The sequence below is a fragment of the Hippopotamus amphibius genome, chromosome 12, assembly GCF_030028045.1.
Source record: "Hippopotamus amphibius kiboko isolate mHipAmp2 chromosome 12, mHipAmp2.hap2, whole genome shotgun sequence".
In the NCBI taxonomy this organism is placed as follows: domain Eukaryota; kingdom Metazoa; phylum Chordata; class Mammalia; order Artiodactyla; family Hippopotamidae; genus Hippopotamus; species Hippopotamus amphibius.
The window spans coordinates 89,464,869-89,483,909 of NC_080197.1; the positions used below are offsets into that span (position 1 = coordinate 89,464,869).

General features: G+C 58.9%; 1 protein-coding gene across 6 annotated transcripts in view; it reads left to right on the forward strand.

Moving 5' to 3' along the window:
• The first annotated feature begins 314 nt into the window (after nucleotides 1–314).
• Nucleotides 315–19,041, forward strand: part of RAPGEF3 (Rap guanine nucleotide exchange factor 3) — a 30,536-nt gene continuing 11,809 nt past the window's right edge. For 3 of the 6 annotated variants that reach the window (XR_009048408.1, XM_057702139.1, XM_057702140.1), the window contains exons 1-23: nucleotides 316–900; nucleotides 1,373–1,585; nucleotides 7,482–7,535; nucleotides 7,621–7,727; nucleotides 7,937–8,058; nucleotides 8,198–8,366; nucleotides 8,982–9,066; nucleotides 9,389–9,449; nucleotides 9,553–9,629; nucleotides 9,801–9,947; nucleotides 10,494–10,606; nucleotides 10,880–10,968; nucleotides 11,272–11,350; nucleotides 11,536–11,686; nucleotides 11,765–11,847; nucleotides 12,601–12,640; nucleotides 14,735–14,816; nucleotides 15,100–15,246; nucleotides 17,487–17,584; nucleotides 18,061–18,186; nucleotides 18,274–18,455; nucleotides 18,719–18,809; nucleotides 18,947–18,997. Coding sequence is in view for 4 of the 6 variants with exons in the window: in XM_057702139.1 (XP_057558122.1) it covers nucleotides 895–900; nucleotides 1,373–1,585; nucleotides 7,482–7,535; nucleotides 7,621–7,727; nucleotides 7,937–8,058; nucleotides 8,198–8,366; nucleotides 8,982–9,066; nucleotides 9,389–9,449; nucleotides 9,553–9,629; nucleotides 9,801–9,947; nucleotides 10,494–10,606; nucleotides 10,880–10,968; nucleotides 11,272–11,350; nucleotides 11,536–11,686; nucleotides 11,765–11,847; nucleotides 12,601–12,640; nucleotides 14,735–14,816; nucleotides 15,100–15,246; nucleotides 17,487–17,584; nucleotides 18,061–18,186; nucleotides 18,274–18,455; nucleotides 18,719–18,809; nucleotides 18,947–18,997 (2,373 nt within the window). In the remaining 2 variants the exon portion in view is untranslated. Of the gene's footprint in view, nucleotides 901–1,372; nucleotides 1,586–7,481; nucleotides 7,536–7,620; nucleotides 7,728–7,936; nucleotides 8,059–8,197; nucleotides 8,367–8,981; nucleotides 9,067–9,388; nucleotides 9,450–9,552; nucleotides 9,630–9,800; nucleotides 9,948–10,493; nucleotides 10,607–10,879; nucleotides 10,969–11,271; nucleotides 11,351–11,535; nucleotides 11,687–11,764; nucleotides 11,848–12,600; nucleotides 12,641–14,734; nucleotides 14,817–15,099; nucleotides 15,247–17,486; nucleotides 17,585–18,060; nucleotides 18,187–18,273; nucleotides 18,456–18,718; nucleotides 18,810–18,946; nucleotides 18,998–19,041 lie in introns of all 6 variants that reach the window. The other 3 variants (XM_057702138.1, XM_057702136.1, XR_009048409.1) reach the window with 2 other exon arrangements.

Here is a 19,041-nt window from a genome sequence, read left to right on the forward strand (position 1 = left end):
ATCCAGCCTCATTGTCCCCACCCGCGCTGGGTGTCGGTGTGTGCAGGGCGGGAAGAAGGGGGAGGATGGGGTGTGTGCACAGGAGCGCGGCGGTGTGAGGCTGGGCAGCAGGATTCCCTGCGGGAAAACGGCCCAATCCCTCCCCCGGCCTGTTCGAGACCCTAAACCGAGACAGGAGGCAGGCCGCCCCCGGCCGGGAAGCGGCCCCAGCCCGGATTTCCCTCCAGGGTGGGGCCGCAGTGACTCACCCCCTCCCCCTTCCCCCGGTTTCCTTGTTTGCATTTCTCCTCCCGGCCACGTGGCGGCCGGTGCAGCGGCGCACAGCCCGTACCCCGACACCCCCGCCGCCGCGTCCCGGGCACACTCTCCAGGGCCGCTCCCGCCCGGGCGGGACGGGTAGGGGGTTCTGGAGGTCCCGGCTCCAGCCCGCTCAGCTTACCCGCACTCCGGACTCCGCCCCCTGCCCGTGCCCGCCCCCTTTCCTGCTGTAGCGCCGCGCGCGTGCTCCCCGCCCCCTCTGTCCGTCCCGGCAGGGGAAGGGGGCGGGCCGCGCGGGGGGTGTGACAGCTCCCGCCCGGACCCGTGCCAGCTTCAGCCTCGCTTCAGCGCCCGGTGCCAGCTGGCTCTTTCGTCTGGGACGGAGGGGAGGCTCGGGGCTCCTTGTCGCTGGGGGTGGGGGGACGCCTCCCCCCCACACACCCCAGCTCTCCCTCCACCCAAGAGGAGCCTCTCCACCCAGCTCGGGCTGCCCTGGCAGCGGGTCCAGCTAGGAACTGGCCTGCTCACTTCGCCTGGGACTTACAGCCCAGGGCACGCAGGGGCTCGTTGGGGGGGCTCCCGCCACCCCCAGCCTTTTGCTAGAGCCTGCACGGCTGTGCGAGCTTGAGGAGGAACATGAAGGTGGGTAAGGTGGGGTCGGGGGGAAGAGGAGCAAGAGAGGAAGCTGCCACGGTGGGGGAGTTGGGGCAGGAGAGGGAGGCTTGGGCAGGGGTGAGGAACGTGGAGAAAAGAAGGGTTTGAGCTGCAGCTGCGTTTCTGGGGGAATCCAGTGAGTCCCTGGTCTCATCCTGGGAGTTGGTGGAGATCCCTGCGGGGCCATGGGCAGTGCGTGCGTGGGGCAGAATTCCAAAGAAGACCGGGAAGAAGGGCCTGATCTTTGGTCCGCCGGCTGGAGACCCCTGAGTGCGCCAGACCGGCAGGCCCCAGTGAAGGTCTTCCTGTCCCTCCCCCTGGCTCCTGGCAGGAGTGCAGCACCTCCGCCTGACCAGTCCAGAGGACTCTAAGGAAGTGGTTCTGCTTGGGGCAGTTGTGCCTTGGTCCAGCTGCCCCAGCCCCAGCCTCATGGCTGTCTGCCTTCCTCTTCATGTCACAGGTGAGCTGGCCAGGTGAGAGCCGCTGGCAGGTGGGCCTGGCTTTGGAGGACAGCTCAGTTCTGGGAGCACCACCGGTGGGAGGCCTCCCGGACGTGGTGCCGGAGGGGACGCTGCTCAACATGGTGCTGAGGAGGATGTACCGGTCCCGAAGCTGCTCCTACCAGCTGCTGCTCGAGCACCAGCGCCCCAGCTGCATCCAGGGTCTTCGCTGGGTGAGTGCCTGTCCGCTGCCTGGGCCAGGGCTGGAGGGGGGCCTGACTGGGAGAACGGGTGTGCTGCTGGTGGCCTAGCTTGCTCTGGGGGTGTGGGGGATACAGCTGGGTTAGACAGTAGGTCAGGCAGCTTGGCTGCAGCGTGTGGGTGTCTCACACAGCTGCACTGTGTGTGTGTGTGTGTGGTGCCCAAGTCCCCCCATTCAAGCATGGGGGGAAGGGGAAAAGGACTTGTCACTTCGCTGTCACCTATGTGTGCCTTTAGTTAGGTGCTTGCGTGTTCTCCAGGTGGGGGTGGGAGGCATGTATGAAATTCTGGGGGCCAGGTTAAGCAGGGGGTGAGGTAAGCCTGGTTACTGTTCTTTAACCATCACCGTGGCAACCTTCTCCTTTAGTGAGGACTGAACTGTGTTGAGTCTGCTTTTTGATATTGGGGTGAGGTGGTCATGTGAACATTGCTTGGCATCTGGCTTTGAGGGGCTCAAGGGAGAATTCTGAGAAGTTTGGAGACGCTGAGCTGAACGGAGCTCCCTTTGCCAGTGAAGAATATCTCTGGAGCTGCAAGAATGAAGGAGAAAGGGTGGGGGGAGGATGTGGGTGGGTTGGAGGCAAGATAATGGTTGCAGGATCCAAATCAGCAGAGCTCTCCCCAACCACTCAGATTGAATAGAGTTTCTTCCCCTGAGATTCGGTGTGTGTCTATTACATGTGCCCACCAGGGTGGGGGTGGGTGCAGGGAGAGCTTGGGCAGAGGGGCAGAGAGAAAGCAGGGCTCAGGAGAGCGCCCCTCTTATCTGCAAATCCCTTTGAGTAGAATGACCACCACCTTCTGCCTCCTTCCTCCTACCTCACCAACCACCGTTTATATTGACCAAAATAGAAAGCTGAGTTGAGAAAACTGAGGCCCACCAAGATGATGGGGTCCTCCTTGCAGTGGGAATTGAGAGGATAATCTAGATGTCAGTCCCCAGCTCTCCCCCAACCCCTCCCTCCCTGGGTCTTCCTGACTGGGGGCCTCATGGGTCTGGGTCCTGCTCCAGATGGTGCTCTGGAGGGGGCAGAGGAGACTGGTTCCCTCTGGGCTTAGACATCTGTGCCCCCGCCCCCCAGGTCACTGCCAGTAGCTCCTGCTTGGAGCCAGTGGGCTGGAACTCTTCCTCCCTCCCTCCCTCTCAGGCTATAATTACTTGTGCATTTCCTGTCCCCTTCCCAGCTCACAGAGGCAAGGTGGGGAGTGGGGGGAAGGTCAGGTGCCAGGACAATGAGGTCACTGGAGGATCCCCTGGGACCCGGAGCCTGGGAGGGGGTGGAGGAGGCCGCCAGGCTGTCTCCTGGCTCCCCCAGTCCCCCAGAATTGAAGGGCTGTTGTGTGCGTGGGGAGGCTGCGAAGGTGAGGGCAAGGATCAGTGGAGTAAAAAACAGGGTCAGAGGCACAGAAATAAGGCCCTTCCCCTGCCAGGTGTGTGTGGGGACTGATGATTAGAGGGAACTTAGATTTTTACTGCTAGAGGCAGAAGCCACATCCTCTCTTGAAGACCGTCTCTGGGCAGTGGGGGGTACGGTGGTTTCAGCCCACTGTGTCTGTGTTTAAGAGACTCTGGGTACCTGTGAATCTGTACTTCTCACCTCTGGGTGATGCCTTTGGCTGAGGAAGGGCTCCCTTGAGGGAACAAGTACCCAGCAGGGAGTGTGCACACACAGGGTGAAAGGTAGATGTTGTAAGGATGTGGTGCCCAGAGTCCCAGGAGGACAGTGCTGGGAATTATTCAGGCCATGCCCCCCTCTTAGAAAACCGAGGGGGAAACCCATCGACCTCCTGAGGTCTGAAGAGAGCACTTTCTGTTCCTACTAGACCTGGACAAGAGAAAATGAAAGCAGGTTACCGTAGGAGAGCCTGAGGTTAGGTACAGAAAGGACTTACCAACCATAGCAAAGGTGATGCTGAAATAGGATGGAAGAACATCTCCTTTGGAAAACATGAGGGGGAGATGAGATCGTGTCTGATGTCTGGGAGCCAACAGAGGGACCAATCTGTCTAGAGGCAGGGGCAAGATCAGGGTGACCTCTGGTGGGTCCGACAAGCTCAGAGAAGTCTGGGATGCTTCTCTTTGAGAGACCGTTTTGGGGGAGGTGGCTCTATTCTCAAACTCAGAAAACATGCTCCCATCCAACCTGTCCAAATAATGGTAGTAGCTAATAGTTGTGTAGTATTACATCCCAGGCACTATTATGAGCTTTACTTTATCATATCAAATAATCTCACAACAGCCCTGTGAGATAGCTACAAATATCATCGTCTCATTTTATAGATGTGAAAGCAGAACTACAGAAAGGCTAAGTGACGGGTATAGGGTTACATAGCTGCTAAGGGACAAGCTGAGTTTTGGTCCTAGGCAATCTGGCTGCAGAGTTCAGGCTCATGGCCTACTTTTTCTTGCTGCAGATGGTAACATGGACACCCCAAATCATCACCCCCACTCGTGCATCCTTTCCCAGTCCCAACGCACATGGCCCTGGCCTGAGACCCTAGCTGTGGCCTAAGGGAACTGGTCTGACGGGTCCCCACGCGGCTGTCTGGCTCTGTGCCTGCCCCTCCAGTGCAACTCTGACACTCAGTGACAGGGCGGGTGGTGGGGCAGGCCATGGCACCGGTGCCAGGGAAACTAGCTAGCACCTCCTCTTCCACCCTGAGTCCTTCCTGTCCAGGCACAAGGGGAGGCGGTGGGAGAGGGCCTTCACCCCTACCCATACCAGGTACTGCTTTCCAGCTGAGAACCCCCTAAGCTGACACTCAGGGTTATCAGATCAGGGACAGGGTCAGCCGAAGTACAGCATTTCTTGCACTGTGTCCGGATGATAGGTGCCCAGCATGAAATAATAATGTTACATCAAGTTACTTAACACTGACTGAGGAGTTACTACCAAGAAGGCATGGCTTCAGATGCTTCCTATTATTAAGTCGTTTGATCCTCCGAAGGACGCTGTGGGATAGGTACTATTATCATCAACCCCATGTTGCAGATGAGGAAGCTGAAGCACAGAGAGGTCCATAAGCAGACCAGGGTCACACAACCGGCCAGTAACGGGGAGCCAAGATTTGAACACAGGTGCCTGGCTCTGGAGCCCACACACCTGACTGCTGCCCCGAAGAGCCCCGCTGCACCTTGATCCTAGGAGGTCCCGGTGCACAGGCGCAGGGCAGGGATCCAGAGGGCCTGTGATGACAAACCTATGGAACTTTGTCTAACCCAGTGATTTCCCAACTTCCTTGCCCATGGAACATTTTTGAGGGCAGAATTCACCTCTGTCATCTCTGCTTCCACGGCACACGGTGGGGGAAGCCCGGGGCCACAGAGGCGCCATGGGAGATGGTAGAGCTTAGTGGCTAAGAACATGGGCTTTGGAATCAGACAGTGTGAATTCTAGTGCCCCTACTTACCAGCTCGCAGGGCAGGTTATGTAACCTCTGAGTCTCCTTTTCTCTAGCTGTGAAATAGGAGAAATTCCTACTTCAGGGTCAGCGTTGGTACAGAGTTATTCAGCAGGATCTTACATTTCTAAGCAGTTGTGAGACTCTGGGCAAGTTACGCATCTCTCTGGGCTCCTCCTTTCCTTGGCAAAATAAGATGGATGCCTTCAGGTCCCTTCCTCAGCTCTTCTGGGCCAGAGCCCCCAGCCTCTGGCCCTCATACACATCCCCTGGGGCAGGACAGGAAACGGTTTAAACAAGGCCTGCGGATCTGAGATCTGAGTCTTGACCAGCCTGGCCACATGACCAGGCACCTCCCCTCCTGATGTGCCCTCCGGGGTCAGAATAATACCAGGAAGGGAGTGTGTGCCGGAGTCTGGGTCGTGGGCACCAAAGGGAGTTGGGGCAGGGCCTGGGGCCACCTGGGCACTCTGACATGAACAACAACAAGTCATTAGCACTCAGCACTGTTTGTTCCAACACAGGGGGCTGGCTGGGTAGCATTCCTGCCCTTCCTCCTTCCTTGGCTCCTCCTCCTCCTCCTCCTCATTTCCTGTCGCTAAGTCTCCAGGGCTATGTCTGGCACTAGGATGGGCCCCATGACCCGGGCAGGGATACCTTTGGGACACCTAGCGACTTCCTCCCAGCATTGGGCTAGGTGCCTACGCACGCCAGACCTCAGGCCTCTGCATGGCACACAGTGGGAAGATGCCAGGACCAGGGGAGGGGGCTCTGGCCCCAGGCCTGGTCGTGCTCTAGCTTCCCACCCAGGTCCTCTCCAGGCCCTGAGTGCAGATGAGAAAGCAGCAGAGAAAAGGGGGGAGGGAGAAGAAACAGGCAGGTGTGGTGGGTGGCGTGAGACCAAGAATGTGAGCACTTCTGGTAGGAACTTGAGTTTATCCGTGGCTCTCTGGCTGTGTGTCTGAGTTACAAATGCACTTCACCTCTAGACTTTTGTTTCCTCCTAAGTCAGAGAGGACAGACAGTACCTGCTCTGCTTGCTTCCCATCTGATCCTGCTCTCTATGGGATCAGATAAAATCACGGAGGTAGACATACCTTGTAAACTTCAAGTGCCTGCCTTTGGGAGGGCTCATGGAGGGTAGGGCATCCTGTCCAGAGATGTCCACACATTCCAGTCCTTGGGTGGTAGGAAAAGAGGGGCATGAGAGGCTTTCATGGCCAACATCCCAGGGCACACAGGCTTGGGAGTGCCTTGATGCCAAGGGCAGGGAAACCTTGTTCACCAATGATACTACATAAATCCCGTCTTCCGGAGGCGTCCTGTGTGCTGCCAAGACTGACTCACTCTTACAGGCTTAGGGACCAGCAGCAGCATCCCAGAGAGGAAAGGGGCCTTCCAGCAGGCAGCCCGCCCTCTGCTTCACAGATGAGTAATAGTAACTAACATGTATACACAACTATATGTATATGCCAGGTGGTGCTTTAAACGTTTGATCTCTATTAACTCACATAATCCTTCCCAAAGCCTGAATTGTTTTTATGAATGTTTTATAGATTTATAGGCAGGGAGAGGTTAAATCATATCAGGGTGATGCTGCTAGCAAACAGAGGAGCAGGGATTTGAATCCAGGAGTCGGCTCCAGGGTTTGTATTTTTTTTTAAACCTCCTTTTTAAAAAAAAAATATTTATTTTATTTATTTGGTTGCGCTGGGTCTTAGTTGCGGCAGGTGGGCTCCTAAGTTGCAGCTTGCAGGCTCCTTAGTTGTGGCACACATGGTCTTTAGTTGCAGCCGGCGGGCTCCTTAGTTGAGGCTTGCGGCCTCCTTAGTTGTGGCATGCGAACTCTTAGTTGCAGCATGCATGTGGGATCTAGTTCCCTAACCAGGGACCGAACCCGAGCCCCCTGCATTGGGAGTGTGGAGTCTTAGCCACTGTGCCACCAGGGAAGTCCCCAGGGTTTGTATTTTTAACTGCCAGGCTGCACCGAGGCCCACGGAGGGCAGGAGATTTGAGCATGGTCCTGTGGTTGGGGACAGACCCTGGCTCGGGATCAGGCCTCGGGACTGCAGGCCTCCCCAGCCTCTCGCTTCCTGGCCTCTCACTGGCCTTCTTATCTCATGTCCTCCTGCTCCCCCAGCTCCACCGTGCCCCTTCCCTACACGGTGCAGTTTACCTGGGAGCCTGGGCACACCTGGGCCCTCAGGAAGCAGCACTGGGATCTCATCTGTGGGGATGCACTGCTGGAGTCAGGAGGGAAGACAGGGTCTGAGGATAGGGCAGCAGAGGGGGGACGAGGCTGGTGCCTGGCAGATGAGGAGTGCTCAGCGAGTATTTGTTGAAAGAGTAGCGAAGTAGATGCCTGGAGTCGGGACAGGTGCAGGGGCTGGGCGTGATAGGGGAGGGCATCGGAGAGCTGGGTTCAAAGACCTGGCAGTAACACTCAAACCCTCCCACTGCCCTCAGACGCCACTCACCAACAGCGAGGAGTCCCTGGATTTCAGCGTGAGCCTCGAGCAGGTACAGGCCCCGGGGGTGGAGCTGGGAGGGGGCAGCACAGCCAGGGTTTCAGGGCCTGAGACAGCGGCGCCTCTCCGCCTCCTAGGCCTCCACGGAGCGGGTGCTCAGGGCCGGGAAGCAGCTGCATCGACATCTCCTAGCCACCTGCCCCAACCTCATCCGAGACCGAAAGTACCACCTCAGGCTCCACCGGTGAGTGGTGGCCCTGGCTACCTCCTCACCCACCCCCTCCACACCCACCCACCTGCGTCTTCTCTCCCTTTCACTTCGTCCAGGCACCTGGGCCCAGCCCGGCTCTAGCCTCGGAAGGTGCGTTTTGGACAGAGTTCCTCCCTTCCCCCCTCCCCCTCCCCTCCTGCCATTTGATTCTCCTTCCTCCTCCCGTCCCCTGCACCTCCTAGGCAGTGCTGCTCTGGCCGAGAGCTGGTGGACGCGATCTTGGCCCTGGGGCTGGGGGTCCATTCCCGGAGCCAAGCCGTGGGTATCTGCCAGGTGCTGCTGGATGAAGGGGCCCTCTGTCATGGTGAGCCCGAGCCCTGGGTGGGTGCCCGGGGCCGGGCAGTCCTGGGGAGCAGGCCTCCGGTGGGCATTGCAGTGGGGGCCTCATACCCACATGGCCTCAATTTCCTCTCCTCCCCCATGCCTGGGCCTCTGCCCCCCAGTGAAACACGACTGGGCCTTCCAGGACCGAGATACCCAATTCTACCGTTTCCCTGGGCCGGAGCCAGAGCCTGTGGGCATCCACGAGCTGGAGGAGGAGTTGGTTGAGGCTCTGGCCCTGCTCTCCCAGCGGGGGCCTGATGCCCTGCTCACGGTGGCACTTCGAAAGCCGTAAGTCAGGCGCCCTGTGTCCCGCAACACTGCTCTTGGTAGTTTCTGTGTTCCCTCTGAGGGGGTGATCCCTTACTTCTTGCGGAGGGAAAGGACCCTGGCTGGACCAGAGGCCTGAGCTCTGGTCTGCACCCTGCCATGGACTTGCTCTGTGATCTCGAGCCCTCCTGCCCGCTCTGAACCTGGTCCTTCCTCTGTAACTGAGGCTGTGGGGGCACGTGGCCTCTGAAGACCCTGCCCACGCTGAGATGTAACCGTGGCTGAGAGACAGTGGGCTTTGGGATCTGCGGGCAGGTCTGGCTTCAAATTCCAGTTCCACTGGCTACTAGCTCAGTGACCTTGGGCCTCTCCACGCCAGCTTCCTCTTCTGTCAAAGGATAACAATACCCACATCATGGGGTTGTGGTGAGGGCAGCATGAAGTAATGCGTGGAAAGTGCTTGGACCCATGTCTGGCGCGTGATGTACTCCCAGTAAAGGCTGGCCCGTTATTGACAAACAGCCACTGCGGGGGCCCCAGCTGGCCCAGGCCCAAGCTCGGGGGGTGCCGTGGCTGTCTGCACCTGGCCTTGGGCCCACAGTCCATCATTTCTTCCCGGCCCTCCTGGGCCCGCAGCCCCGGTCAGCGCACAGATGAGGAGCTGGACCTCATCTTTGAGGAGCTGCTGCATATCAAGGCCGTGGCCCACCTCTCCAACTCGGTCAGTCCCCTGGCCCAGCCCCACCATCCCCGCCCCCAGGTCTCCCTTCCTTGTCACCCTGCTAGGCCAGAAGACACTCTGCTCCGCTTCTGCCTGTGGCTTGGAGACTCCAGTCCAATTTCTGGCCCCCAGCATCCTTGTCTGAAAATCCGCTGCCTCTCTTTGCCCATTTCTTCCCCTTGCTCTGTCTCCTGGTGAATCCCAGGTTCCCCGACCTGGCCGCATCCCTGTCCCCCGAACATTCAGGGCTTTGAACCTAACCTCCTCACCTGGCCCCTCCTCCCCTGACTCACCTCACTGACCTTCCTCTCCCTGCCCACAGGTGAAGCGGGAATTAGCGGCAGTTCTGCTCTTTGAACCACACAGCAAGGCAGGGACCGTGTGTAAGTCAGAAGGGACGGGAAGCTGGGCACCAGGGAGCTGCACGTGGGCGCAGGGAAGAAGTGGTGGGTCCCTGGGGGCATGTCTGATCTGTGCTTCTCTCAGTGTTCAGCCAAGGGGACAAGGGCACCTCGTGGTACATTATCTGGAAGGGATCTGTCAACGTGGTGACCCACGGCAAGGTGCGTCTCCCCCCCCGCCCCGGCCAGCCCCCTGAGGTGTAACTGCTCTCTGGTCCTTGTCCTCATGGGCAGTGCCTTTAATAGACCCAAGGCTGCCGATCTCCCAGGTCTCCTCCTGCTTTGGGCTGGGGGGCTGGGCTGGGCTGGGCTGTGACTCAGGCCTGGCTGCAGGGCCTGGTGACCACACTGCACGAGGGAGACGACTTTGGGCAGCTGGCTCTGGTGAACGACGCACCCCGGGCAGCCACCATCATCCTGCGAGAAGACAACTGTCATTTTCTTCGCGTGGACAAGCAGGACTTCAACCGGATCATCAAGGTGCTGTGACTGGGGGTGCGGAGGGCAAGGGGCACGCAGGGACACATCTCTGCAGAAGTGGTGTGGGGCGAGGAGTAGGGACCAGAGAGAGCCTTTGAGCAGCAGGGAGAGGTCAGAGATGGAGAAACTTGGGGATGAGGGCTGGAGGTGGGAGCCAGCCTGGGTGTGTGAGGAGGTGCAGAGCATGTGCGGAGGCTCACTGAGTCCCAGGAATCCCGGCTCACGTGGGAGGCCGGGGGGGAGGGGGGGGCGTTACAGAGGAGTGGGGGTCTAGGGTGCGAGGCGGGGCAGCATAATGGAGAGTGGGATCCACGGAAGGAGCCCTGGGAGGGATGGGGTGGAGGCGGGGCTCAGGCTGGGGGATGGGTGGGGGTGGGGGGGAACCCAAGGTTGTGGGCGTTGAATGGGATGGGAGAAGGGCTGGGGGGGTCCTTGTGGGAGCCTTGTGGGGCTCAAGGTTTGGAATGTGGAGAGAGAGGGAGAGGCTCTAGGATGGGGAGAGGAGTCATGGTGTGTGTTGAGCACTGGGTGTGGCTTGTTCTCCAGGATGTGGAAGCAAAGACCATGAGGCTGGAAGAACATGGCAAAGTGGTGTTAGTGCTGGAGAGAACCTCTCAGGGAGCTGGCCCTTCTCGTCCCCCAACCCCAGGCAGGAACCGGTAACACACCCTCCATGCTCCCTCTCCACAGCGTCTCTCTCGTCTGCCTTCTCTTCTTCCATTCCCCAGGCTTTACTCCCTTCCCTCTAGCCACCTGGGGGAGGAGAGGCTTCCAGGGAGCAAGATGCATCCCCTGAGTTGGTCCCCACTCCACCCCAAGGTGGGAGAGGGCTGGCAAATAGGGAAGAGTCATACGATTGGTTATTGCTGTCTGCCCTGGATGTGGGAGAGGCCGTCGTGGCACACGTGCTATGGACTGGCTGTTTCTACTAGGTATACAGTGATGTCTGGAACCCCAGAGAAGATCCTAGAACTTCTGTTGGAGGCCATGCGGCCTGATTCTAGTGCTCATGACCCAACAGGTAGGGGCAGGAGACACCTTGCCTGCTCTCTGACTCATCGGGTGGTCAGCGCAGCCTGGGAGAGAGCCAGGCACCCTGCGTCTGACCTCATCGGGTACTAGCTTGGTGCTTTTGGTCAGTTGGCGGAACGTTCTCGTTCCTGTGTTCGTGGCTGGGGTGGGCAGTGCTGTGACCGGGGTTGGGCATCGCTGGTCCCTTGCCTGTGGTGGGACTGGGGAAAGGGATGCTGCAGCTGTGCATATACTTGTGCTCAGTAGACCTGACCGCTGAAGCCCCCACCTGTCTCCTGTCCCTGCTCCACAGAGACCTTCCTCAGCGACTTCCTTCTGACCCACAGTGTCTTCATGCCCACCGCCCAGCTCTGTGCTGCCCTCCTGCACCAATATCCTTCCAGCCCCAGGGGATTAGGATGGTGTGTGGAGCGGGGAGGAGGAACCGCTGTACCGAACCCTCCAGCATCATGCCAGGCCCAGCTTGTGCGCAGGCTCTGGGCATCCTCTCCCTCCTTTGCCCAAGGTGCGGTGGGTGGTCTGGTGGGATGTTGTGGTTCCCTTGACTGGTGCCCACCTTCCACGTGGAGCCCGCGGGAGGCAGCGAGCAGGAGTGCAGCACCTACGTCTGCAACAAGAGACAGCAGATCCTGCGGCTGGTCAGCCAGTGGGTGGCCTTGTATGGCCCCATGCTCCACGCTGACCCGGTGGCCACCAGCTTCCTCCAGGTAGCTGGGCGTGAGGCAGGGCTGGACTGGGATGCCCAGGGTGGACACGGAGTCTCAGTGAACCTTGGCTCCTCCCAGAAACTGTCGGACCTGGTGAGCAGGGACGCCCGGCTGAGCAACCTGCTGCGGGACCAGTGGCCAGAGAGGCGGCGACACCACAGGTGATGCTTTGGCTCAAGTTAACATGTCACCTGCGGGATGGGTAGCGCGGCGGGGCTGGAGAGCACTGCCTCTGGGGTCAAACACGTGGCTTAGATCCAGGCTGCGCCACTGTAGCTGTGCCGCCCTTAGCCGGTTACCGCCCCCTCCCCCCAGGGCTTTGGGTCTTGTCTGTAAAACTGGGAGGATACCTACGCCCCGTCACACCTGGAGAGTGCAGAGCAGGGCATGCTGTGCTCACCTGTCTAGTCCTGCTCCTTTCAATTAGTGTTCTTACCAGTCCCCTTGCTGCTCACCCTCCGGTCACGTGTTCATCCACGCTCATGCAGCCCAGTCACTGTGTATCGTCCTTCTACCCCCAGCACACCCGCTGCGCTCACTGCCTCCTACTGATGGCCAAGCACCCTTAGTGCCGGCTCCTGCCCGCCCGCCCAGTCAATTTCCTAGCGTTTACCTTGCCCTCCCAGACCTTCCCACCCTCCCAGACGTCCCATGGGGGCAGCTGAGGTTCAGGGAGAGCTCATGTGCAGCCTGCCTGCCCCGATGCTGAGTCCCTTTCTTCCTTGAGCTCTCTCTCCCTCCCCTGCCGGCCTGGGAAAATCTCACCAAATCTGTGATCCTCTGTAAACCTCTGAGTCTCTGGGGAGGGCGGGTAGAATCTAGAGCCTGGCACCTGTCTGCTCTTGACCCCGTGTTGTCCTGCCTGCAGGGGGTCCTGACCCTGGGTCTCACCTCCCTTCTCACTTGCTCCACAGGTTGGAAAATGGCTGTGGGAATGCATCTCCTCAGATGAAGGTGTCTGCCCAGAGTGGGCTTCTCTCGCCTCTGCCAGGCCCCGGCTTTCCCCCTCCTCCAGGGACCGCCGGGCCCCTCCTTCGGCCCCTACCCGAGGGGCTCTGCATGGGAAGCCCCCCACCCCCAACCCCCGTCTGCCCCAGGCACTCCTTGGGTCTGGGATAGGTGTTCACGGAGCTTGGGCTGCATGTGGTGCTGGGGCCAGGCCCTGCCGGGAGACACCGAGACCCCTTTCTTTGTTTATGTGTCTACTTGCTTATCGTTGTTGCCTGTCACGTCACTAGAATGCCAGCTCCACGGGTGAGGGGCCTTGACCTCTGTCTCCCCTGGCCTGTGGTTGCTGTTCAGGGAACAAGCGGGCACTGGGCTAGGTGCCAAGGATGCAATAGGAGGCTGGGGGAGCCACCCTGGCCTCACGGGGCTTTGCAGTGAAGCGAGGGACAGAGCTGCAGAGCAATCTCATGGTGTCTGAGGACAAAGACGGGTCCCTGGAAGCAGGAAGGGAAGGGCTGGACTCCAGGTCAGGGTCAGGGTCAGGGTCAGGGAAAAGTGACCACTGGGGCTGAGAGCTGCTGAGAGGGAGCGGGGAGGGAGAAGAGGCTGCAGGCAGGTGTGGGGGAAGGGAGCGCACCTCCTAATGGAGCCTGGAGCCGGGGGCGGTGGGGGGGGGGGAGGTGGCAGGGGCCAGAGCAGGCGGGGCCCCACGGGCCACGGTAAGGGGCCTGGCCTTTGTTCTCAGAGCAATGGGAGCTCGCGCTTGGGAGGTGTTTGAGCCAAGGATCACCAGGATCCGATTTGGTTATTGTCAGCTTTATCCCACAGACAATGATGGCCTGGAAGCCGCGACAGGAGGCTTCATGTGGCTCTGGTCAGGCAGATGGGAGTGGAGGGAGGGAGGCACTGCGAGCTGAGGCTGGTGGGGCATAGTTGGCCGTCTTAGCAGAGGAGTGAGGCAGCACGTGGGCTGGTGGACCTGGGGTTGGCCTGGGCTGGGGAGGGGGGCACACGGAGACCCCCAGGATGAGATGACACTCTGTGGAGGAGCTGGGGGGTGGGGGGGCGTGGGGGGGTGGGCAGAGAGCAGCAGGAGCCTTGAACCCAGGGGAATGGTTGGAAGAGTAGCCTGGGAGGTAGGATGAGGGGATCTGAGGGGTGTGTCGGGTTTGGGGTGATGGAGCACAGCTATGGGGGGGGAGGCACTTGGGACCGGGGCTCGGAAGAGAATTCAGTGCCCAGTGGTATGGCTTTAAGCGTCTTCCATCTGCGGGGGGTTGGGGGGTGCGGTGTGTGAGGCTGGGAGGAGCTGTGAGGGGAGTGCAGAGATTTGGAAATCCAGGGAAGACCCATGCACCAAGGACCAAATCTGATCTGCCACCTTCAGAGCAGGGAGGAGGAAGAGAGTCAGTACAGGAGCTGGAAAGAGTCGTCAGTGGGCAGAGGAGTAGCGTGAGGGAGGCCTTTGGTTAGGATTCTAGCCGGGCCGCTCAGGAGCTGTGTTGCTTTGGGTACGTTGCTTAACCTCTCTGAGCTTCACTGATCTCATCTATAAAATGGGGATAATAATATTTTGTCAAAGGGCTTTTGTGAATATTTAGATGTTTAAAACATTCATGTACTTAGCCTGGCACGTAGCAAATAGTAGCCGAAGGAGGGAAAAAAACCAGGGTCAAGAGCTGAAGTGTGTTCATATTAGAGCAATTCGGGACCCATTTGGCAGAGGGGGTGACACACACCCGTAGAGGGGCACAGACTCGTTTGTTTTTTTTTTTTCTTTTTGGCACACGGGCTTAGTTGCTCCGTGGCACATGGGATCTTCCTGGAGCAGGGATCGAACCCATGTCCTCTGCACTGGCAGGTGGATTCCCAACCACTGCGCCACCTAGGAAGCCCACACACAGACTTGTTTTTTGCTGTGTCTCCTCCGGGAGCCTTGGTCCCCAGTGCCTTACCTGGCCCAGATTCACGGGACAAGCAGAGCCCATGGGTGGTGCGTGTGCTGTGCGGGTCCCCTGCTCCTGGTGACAGAGCCCCCCCCCCCCCCAGTCCCTGCATGCGCTCCTGTGTCCTCCCGGCCTTACTTTCTCTCCCTCTCAGGCCCGGAACATGCCTGTTTGGCTCCCCAGCCAGGACGAGCCTCTCCCCAGCAGCAACTGTGCCATCCGAGTTGGGGACAAAGGTTGGTGGTCTGTCTGAGTCCGCCAGCACGTAGCTCGAACCCTACTGTCATCACCCTTGACCTTGGGGCGCCTGGCCAAGGATGGGCATGCTGGGCTCCTTGGGGTCTCTTTTCTAGGCTCTCCCTCTCCTCGGCTCAGGGCCTCCCACCCACGCGGGCTTCTCCTTAGCGCCCTCGCCTGCCTCCTCTGGACCCTCCCTCCACTGCAGTTGCCACCCTCTCCCTTCTGGGCTGGGGGGACCGAGCAGCCCCCTCCCACAGCTCAGCCAGCCTTCCTCTGCAGTCCCCTATTACATCTGCCGGCCGGACCACTCGGTGCTGACCCTGCAGCTGCCTGTGACGGCCTCGGTGAGAGAGGTGATGGCGGCGTTGGCCCAGGAGGACGGCTGGACTAAGGGGCAGGTGCTCGTGAAGGTCAACTCTGCAGGCGGTGAGTTGTGTCTCTGGGTAGCGTGGCCCCCAGGGAGTGGTCCCCTCAGAGCCGTGCGTATCCCCTGAATTAAAAGCATCCGCATCTTTATCCATGTTAATGATGATTAGCATTTATGGGAGGTTTATTACTTCTCTTCAACGTGCTTTGCATGTAGTCCTGAAGAGGAGGAACTCTGGAGCCTGCTGCCTGCATCTGACCCCAGCCCTTTGGCTCCCTTCTCTCTGCCCCTGGGCAGGATGCTTCATCTCTCTGTGCTCTGTTTCATCATCTGTAAAATGGGGATGACAAGAGTGCCTGCTTCATAGGGAAACTGTGAGGATTAAATGAGCTAATCTATGAAAGAGTTCAGAATGGTGTCTGACCCATAGTTAACACTACGTAGGTATTCGCTGCTACTACGTTATTATCATGCTGACATAATTGTTTAATCCTAATAGCAATCTCATGAGAGCGGTACTTTTATCCTATTTTCAGACGAGGGAACTGAAGCTCAAAGGGATGCAGTGATTTTCCCAAGCTCACACAGTGAGAGCGTTGACAGCCTTTGAATTTAGGTCGTTGCTCATTTAGTCTGTAGACATCTTTGAGGGTCAGCTGTGGGCCAACAGTGTGTTAGGAGGTAGAGGTACCATGGCAGGTAAGATAGAGCATCTTGATGGTTAAGAGCCTAGACTGTGGACTCACAGGCCTGAGCTGGAATCCCAGACCCACTGCCTACTAGCTGCGTGATCCTGGGCAAGTTGTCTGACCTCTGTGAGCTTCCATTTCCTCGTCTGTCGAATGAGCACTGTAACTGTACCTGTCACATAGGACTGCTGTGGCTACTGAATAAGCTACTGTGTTTAAAGCTCTTAGCATGGGGCCTGGCATAAAGTTGGTGGCAGAATACAGCGCCGTGAGGATTATTAAGACCTGCCTTTGGAGAACGTGGGACATTAAAAACCACTGTTGTCCATGAAGGACACAGCCCAGGTCTGACAGCTGGAGCCCAGGGTAAGCAGCTGGGCATCCAGAGAATAATGGCAAGGAATGGCAGGGAGACGGGCAAAGCCTCCTTCCTTCAGGAAGTGGGGAGAGAGGATGAGGTCATCTGTGCCTGTGTGCTGCTCTGGGAAGGACTGCCCTCTGGTGGCTACCTGGTAAGTTGCAGTTGTCCAAAGCCAGTGTTTACTGAGACCCGATGTGCCGTGCTCTGTTTAGAGCAATGATCGTTTTTGTTTTCTTTTAATTTAATTTAATTTTTTAAAATTTATTGGCTGCATTGGGTCTTCGTTGCTGCACGCAGGCTTTCTGTAGTTGGGGAGAGCGGGGGCTACTCTTCATTGCAATGCGCAGGCTTCTTATTGCGGTGGCTTCTCTCTTGTCGCAGAGCACGGGCTCTAGGTGCGTGGGGTCAGTAGTTGTGGCGCACCGGCTTAGTTGCTCCGCAGCATGTGAGATCTTCCCGGACCAGAGCTTGAACCCGTGTCCCCTGCATTGGCAGGTGGATTCTTTACCGCTGTGCCACCAGGGAAGCCAAGAGCACTGATCGTTTTGATCAACACCCATGTCAGTAATCACTATTTTATTACAAACTCCATAATATGTGTATATTTCCTTGTAAGTCACATACATATTTTCCTATACTAATGTTACATGATCATAACACAACACACAAAATAGAAATGCAAAACAGGTGAGAAAAATCAATATAGGTAAAAGAGCTAATATTGTTTCCTGGACACATGGATGGTCTTGTGTACCTTACTTTGGAGGCTGCTGGTCTAGGGACTCAAACATAACTAAAAACACAGTCCGAGTCCACAAGAGCTGATGAAAATCGGCACAAAGATTTCTGTAGGGTATTTCCCAATTTTCAAAGGGCCTGTGTATGTATCTTATACTTATAGCCACTATTTATATCAATGATTTCATTTGACTTGTGAGCAGTCAGGGCAAATCTTAGTGTCTCCATTTGACAAAGGGGGAAGCTGAGGCTCACTGCGGCCCCAGCAGTGCCCAGGGTCAGCCTGTCTCACTAAGATTCCCCCTTTCATCGTCCTGGGGCCATGCTGCCCTGTGTGTGTGGATGTGTGAGCACACACACCTGTGCATTTAGTACACCTGCCCAGGACTTCAACCCCGCTACTGGGAGAAGAGACCTTCCAGCCTCCTAAATGGGGCCTCCGCCCTGCCTCCGATTGCTCACTGGCCTCCCTCTCTGTCCCCACCCAGCACAGCCTCTGCTCTCTTTGCAGATGCCATTGGCCTGCAGCCAGAAGCCCGTGGTGTGGCCACATCCCTGGGGCTCAATGAGCGGCTCTTTGTTGTCAACCCGCAGGAAGTGCATGAGCTGGTAGGGACAGGCGGGGTGCCAGGGCCCGGGGAGGAGCTGTGTTTGGGGGGTGGTAGGGGTGGGTGCTAGGGGAGGGTCACATGGAGAAGAAAGGGGGATTTGGCTCTGGCTGCTGCTGGTCTTAAGGAAGAAGAGGAAGGAGTGGGCCTCAGCCAATGGGAGACGTCCCAAGGTTGGAGGAGGGGAGAGCTGGTTGGGAGCCCTCAAGGGGGAAGAGGGAGACCTGCCTCATCAGGGGTTCCCCAGAATTCAGGAACACCACAAAGAGGGGTCCCAGCATTGGGGAGCTGTCAGGGACATGCCTCCTTGGGAAGCCCCTCCCTCAGAGGCCCTTCCACTGGCTGCAGCACCCCGCCCTCCCTGACACTCCTCCAACCCCGGGCACAGAGCCTTTGCCCACACTCTCCCCCGCCCCCCGCCCCGTACCTTTTCCCTGGACTCCTCAGGCATCCCTCTGAGCACCCTCCCCCCTGCAGACCCCACACCCGGACCAGCTGGGGCCCACTGTGGGCTCTGCCGAGGGGCTGGACCTGGTGAGTACCAAGGACCTGGCGGGCCAGCTGACGGACCACGACTGGAGCCTCTTCAACAGCATCCACCAGGTGCGGGGCCAGAGCAGAGGGGAGGAAGGTGGGCGACGGGGCTGCCTCGCCTGGCACCTGCCGACCTCTGGTGCCGCCCCGGCCCAGGTGGAGCTGATCCACTACGTGCTAGGCCCCCAGCACCTGCGGGACGTCACCACCGCCAACCTGGAGCGCTTCATGCGCCGCTTCAACGAGCTGCAGTACTGGGTGGCCACGGAGCTGTGCCTCTGCCCTGCGCCCGGCCTGCGGGCCCAGCTTCTCAGGAAGTTCATCAAGCTGGCGGCCCAGTGAGTGCCTGTGGGCGAGGTGGGCCGGGTGGCAGCGTCCTGAGGCGCCTTTACTGAAACCCCCCGGTCCGTGGTCAGCGTGTCGCCAAATCTGCCACCCCTCGTGCTTCCCCGGGTCCCCTGGAGCCTCTTCCTCCCCACCCCGTCCAGCGCCCGTGCGCGCAGGGGCGGCGCTGGCCTGGCGCCGTGGCCTGCCTGGCGCCTGGGTGCGGGGCTGTGTGCGTGCTGCTGCCCCTGAGGGTCTCTGGGCCTTCTGTTCACAGCCTCAAGGAACAAAAGAATCTCAATTCCTTCTTTGCCGTCATGTTCGGCCTCAGCAACTCGGCCATCAGTCGCCTGGCCCATACCTGGGAGGTGGGTGCCGTCTGCCAGGGGAGGCCGGGGCCCACGCCCCGGCCCTGAGTGGGGCCCCCGCCCGTCCTGGGGGTCCCGGCTGGGGATGGGGCTCCCACGCGAGAGCGGTGACAGCCCGGGCTGCTTCTCCTCCGCAGCGGCTACCCCACAAAGTCCGGAAGCTCCACGCGGCCCTCGAGAGGCTGCTGGTAAGTGCTGGGCCCCGGCTCCTGCCCCCCGAGACCCCGACTCC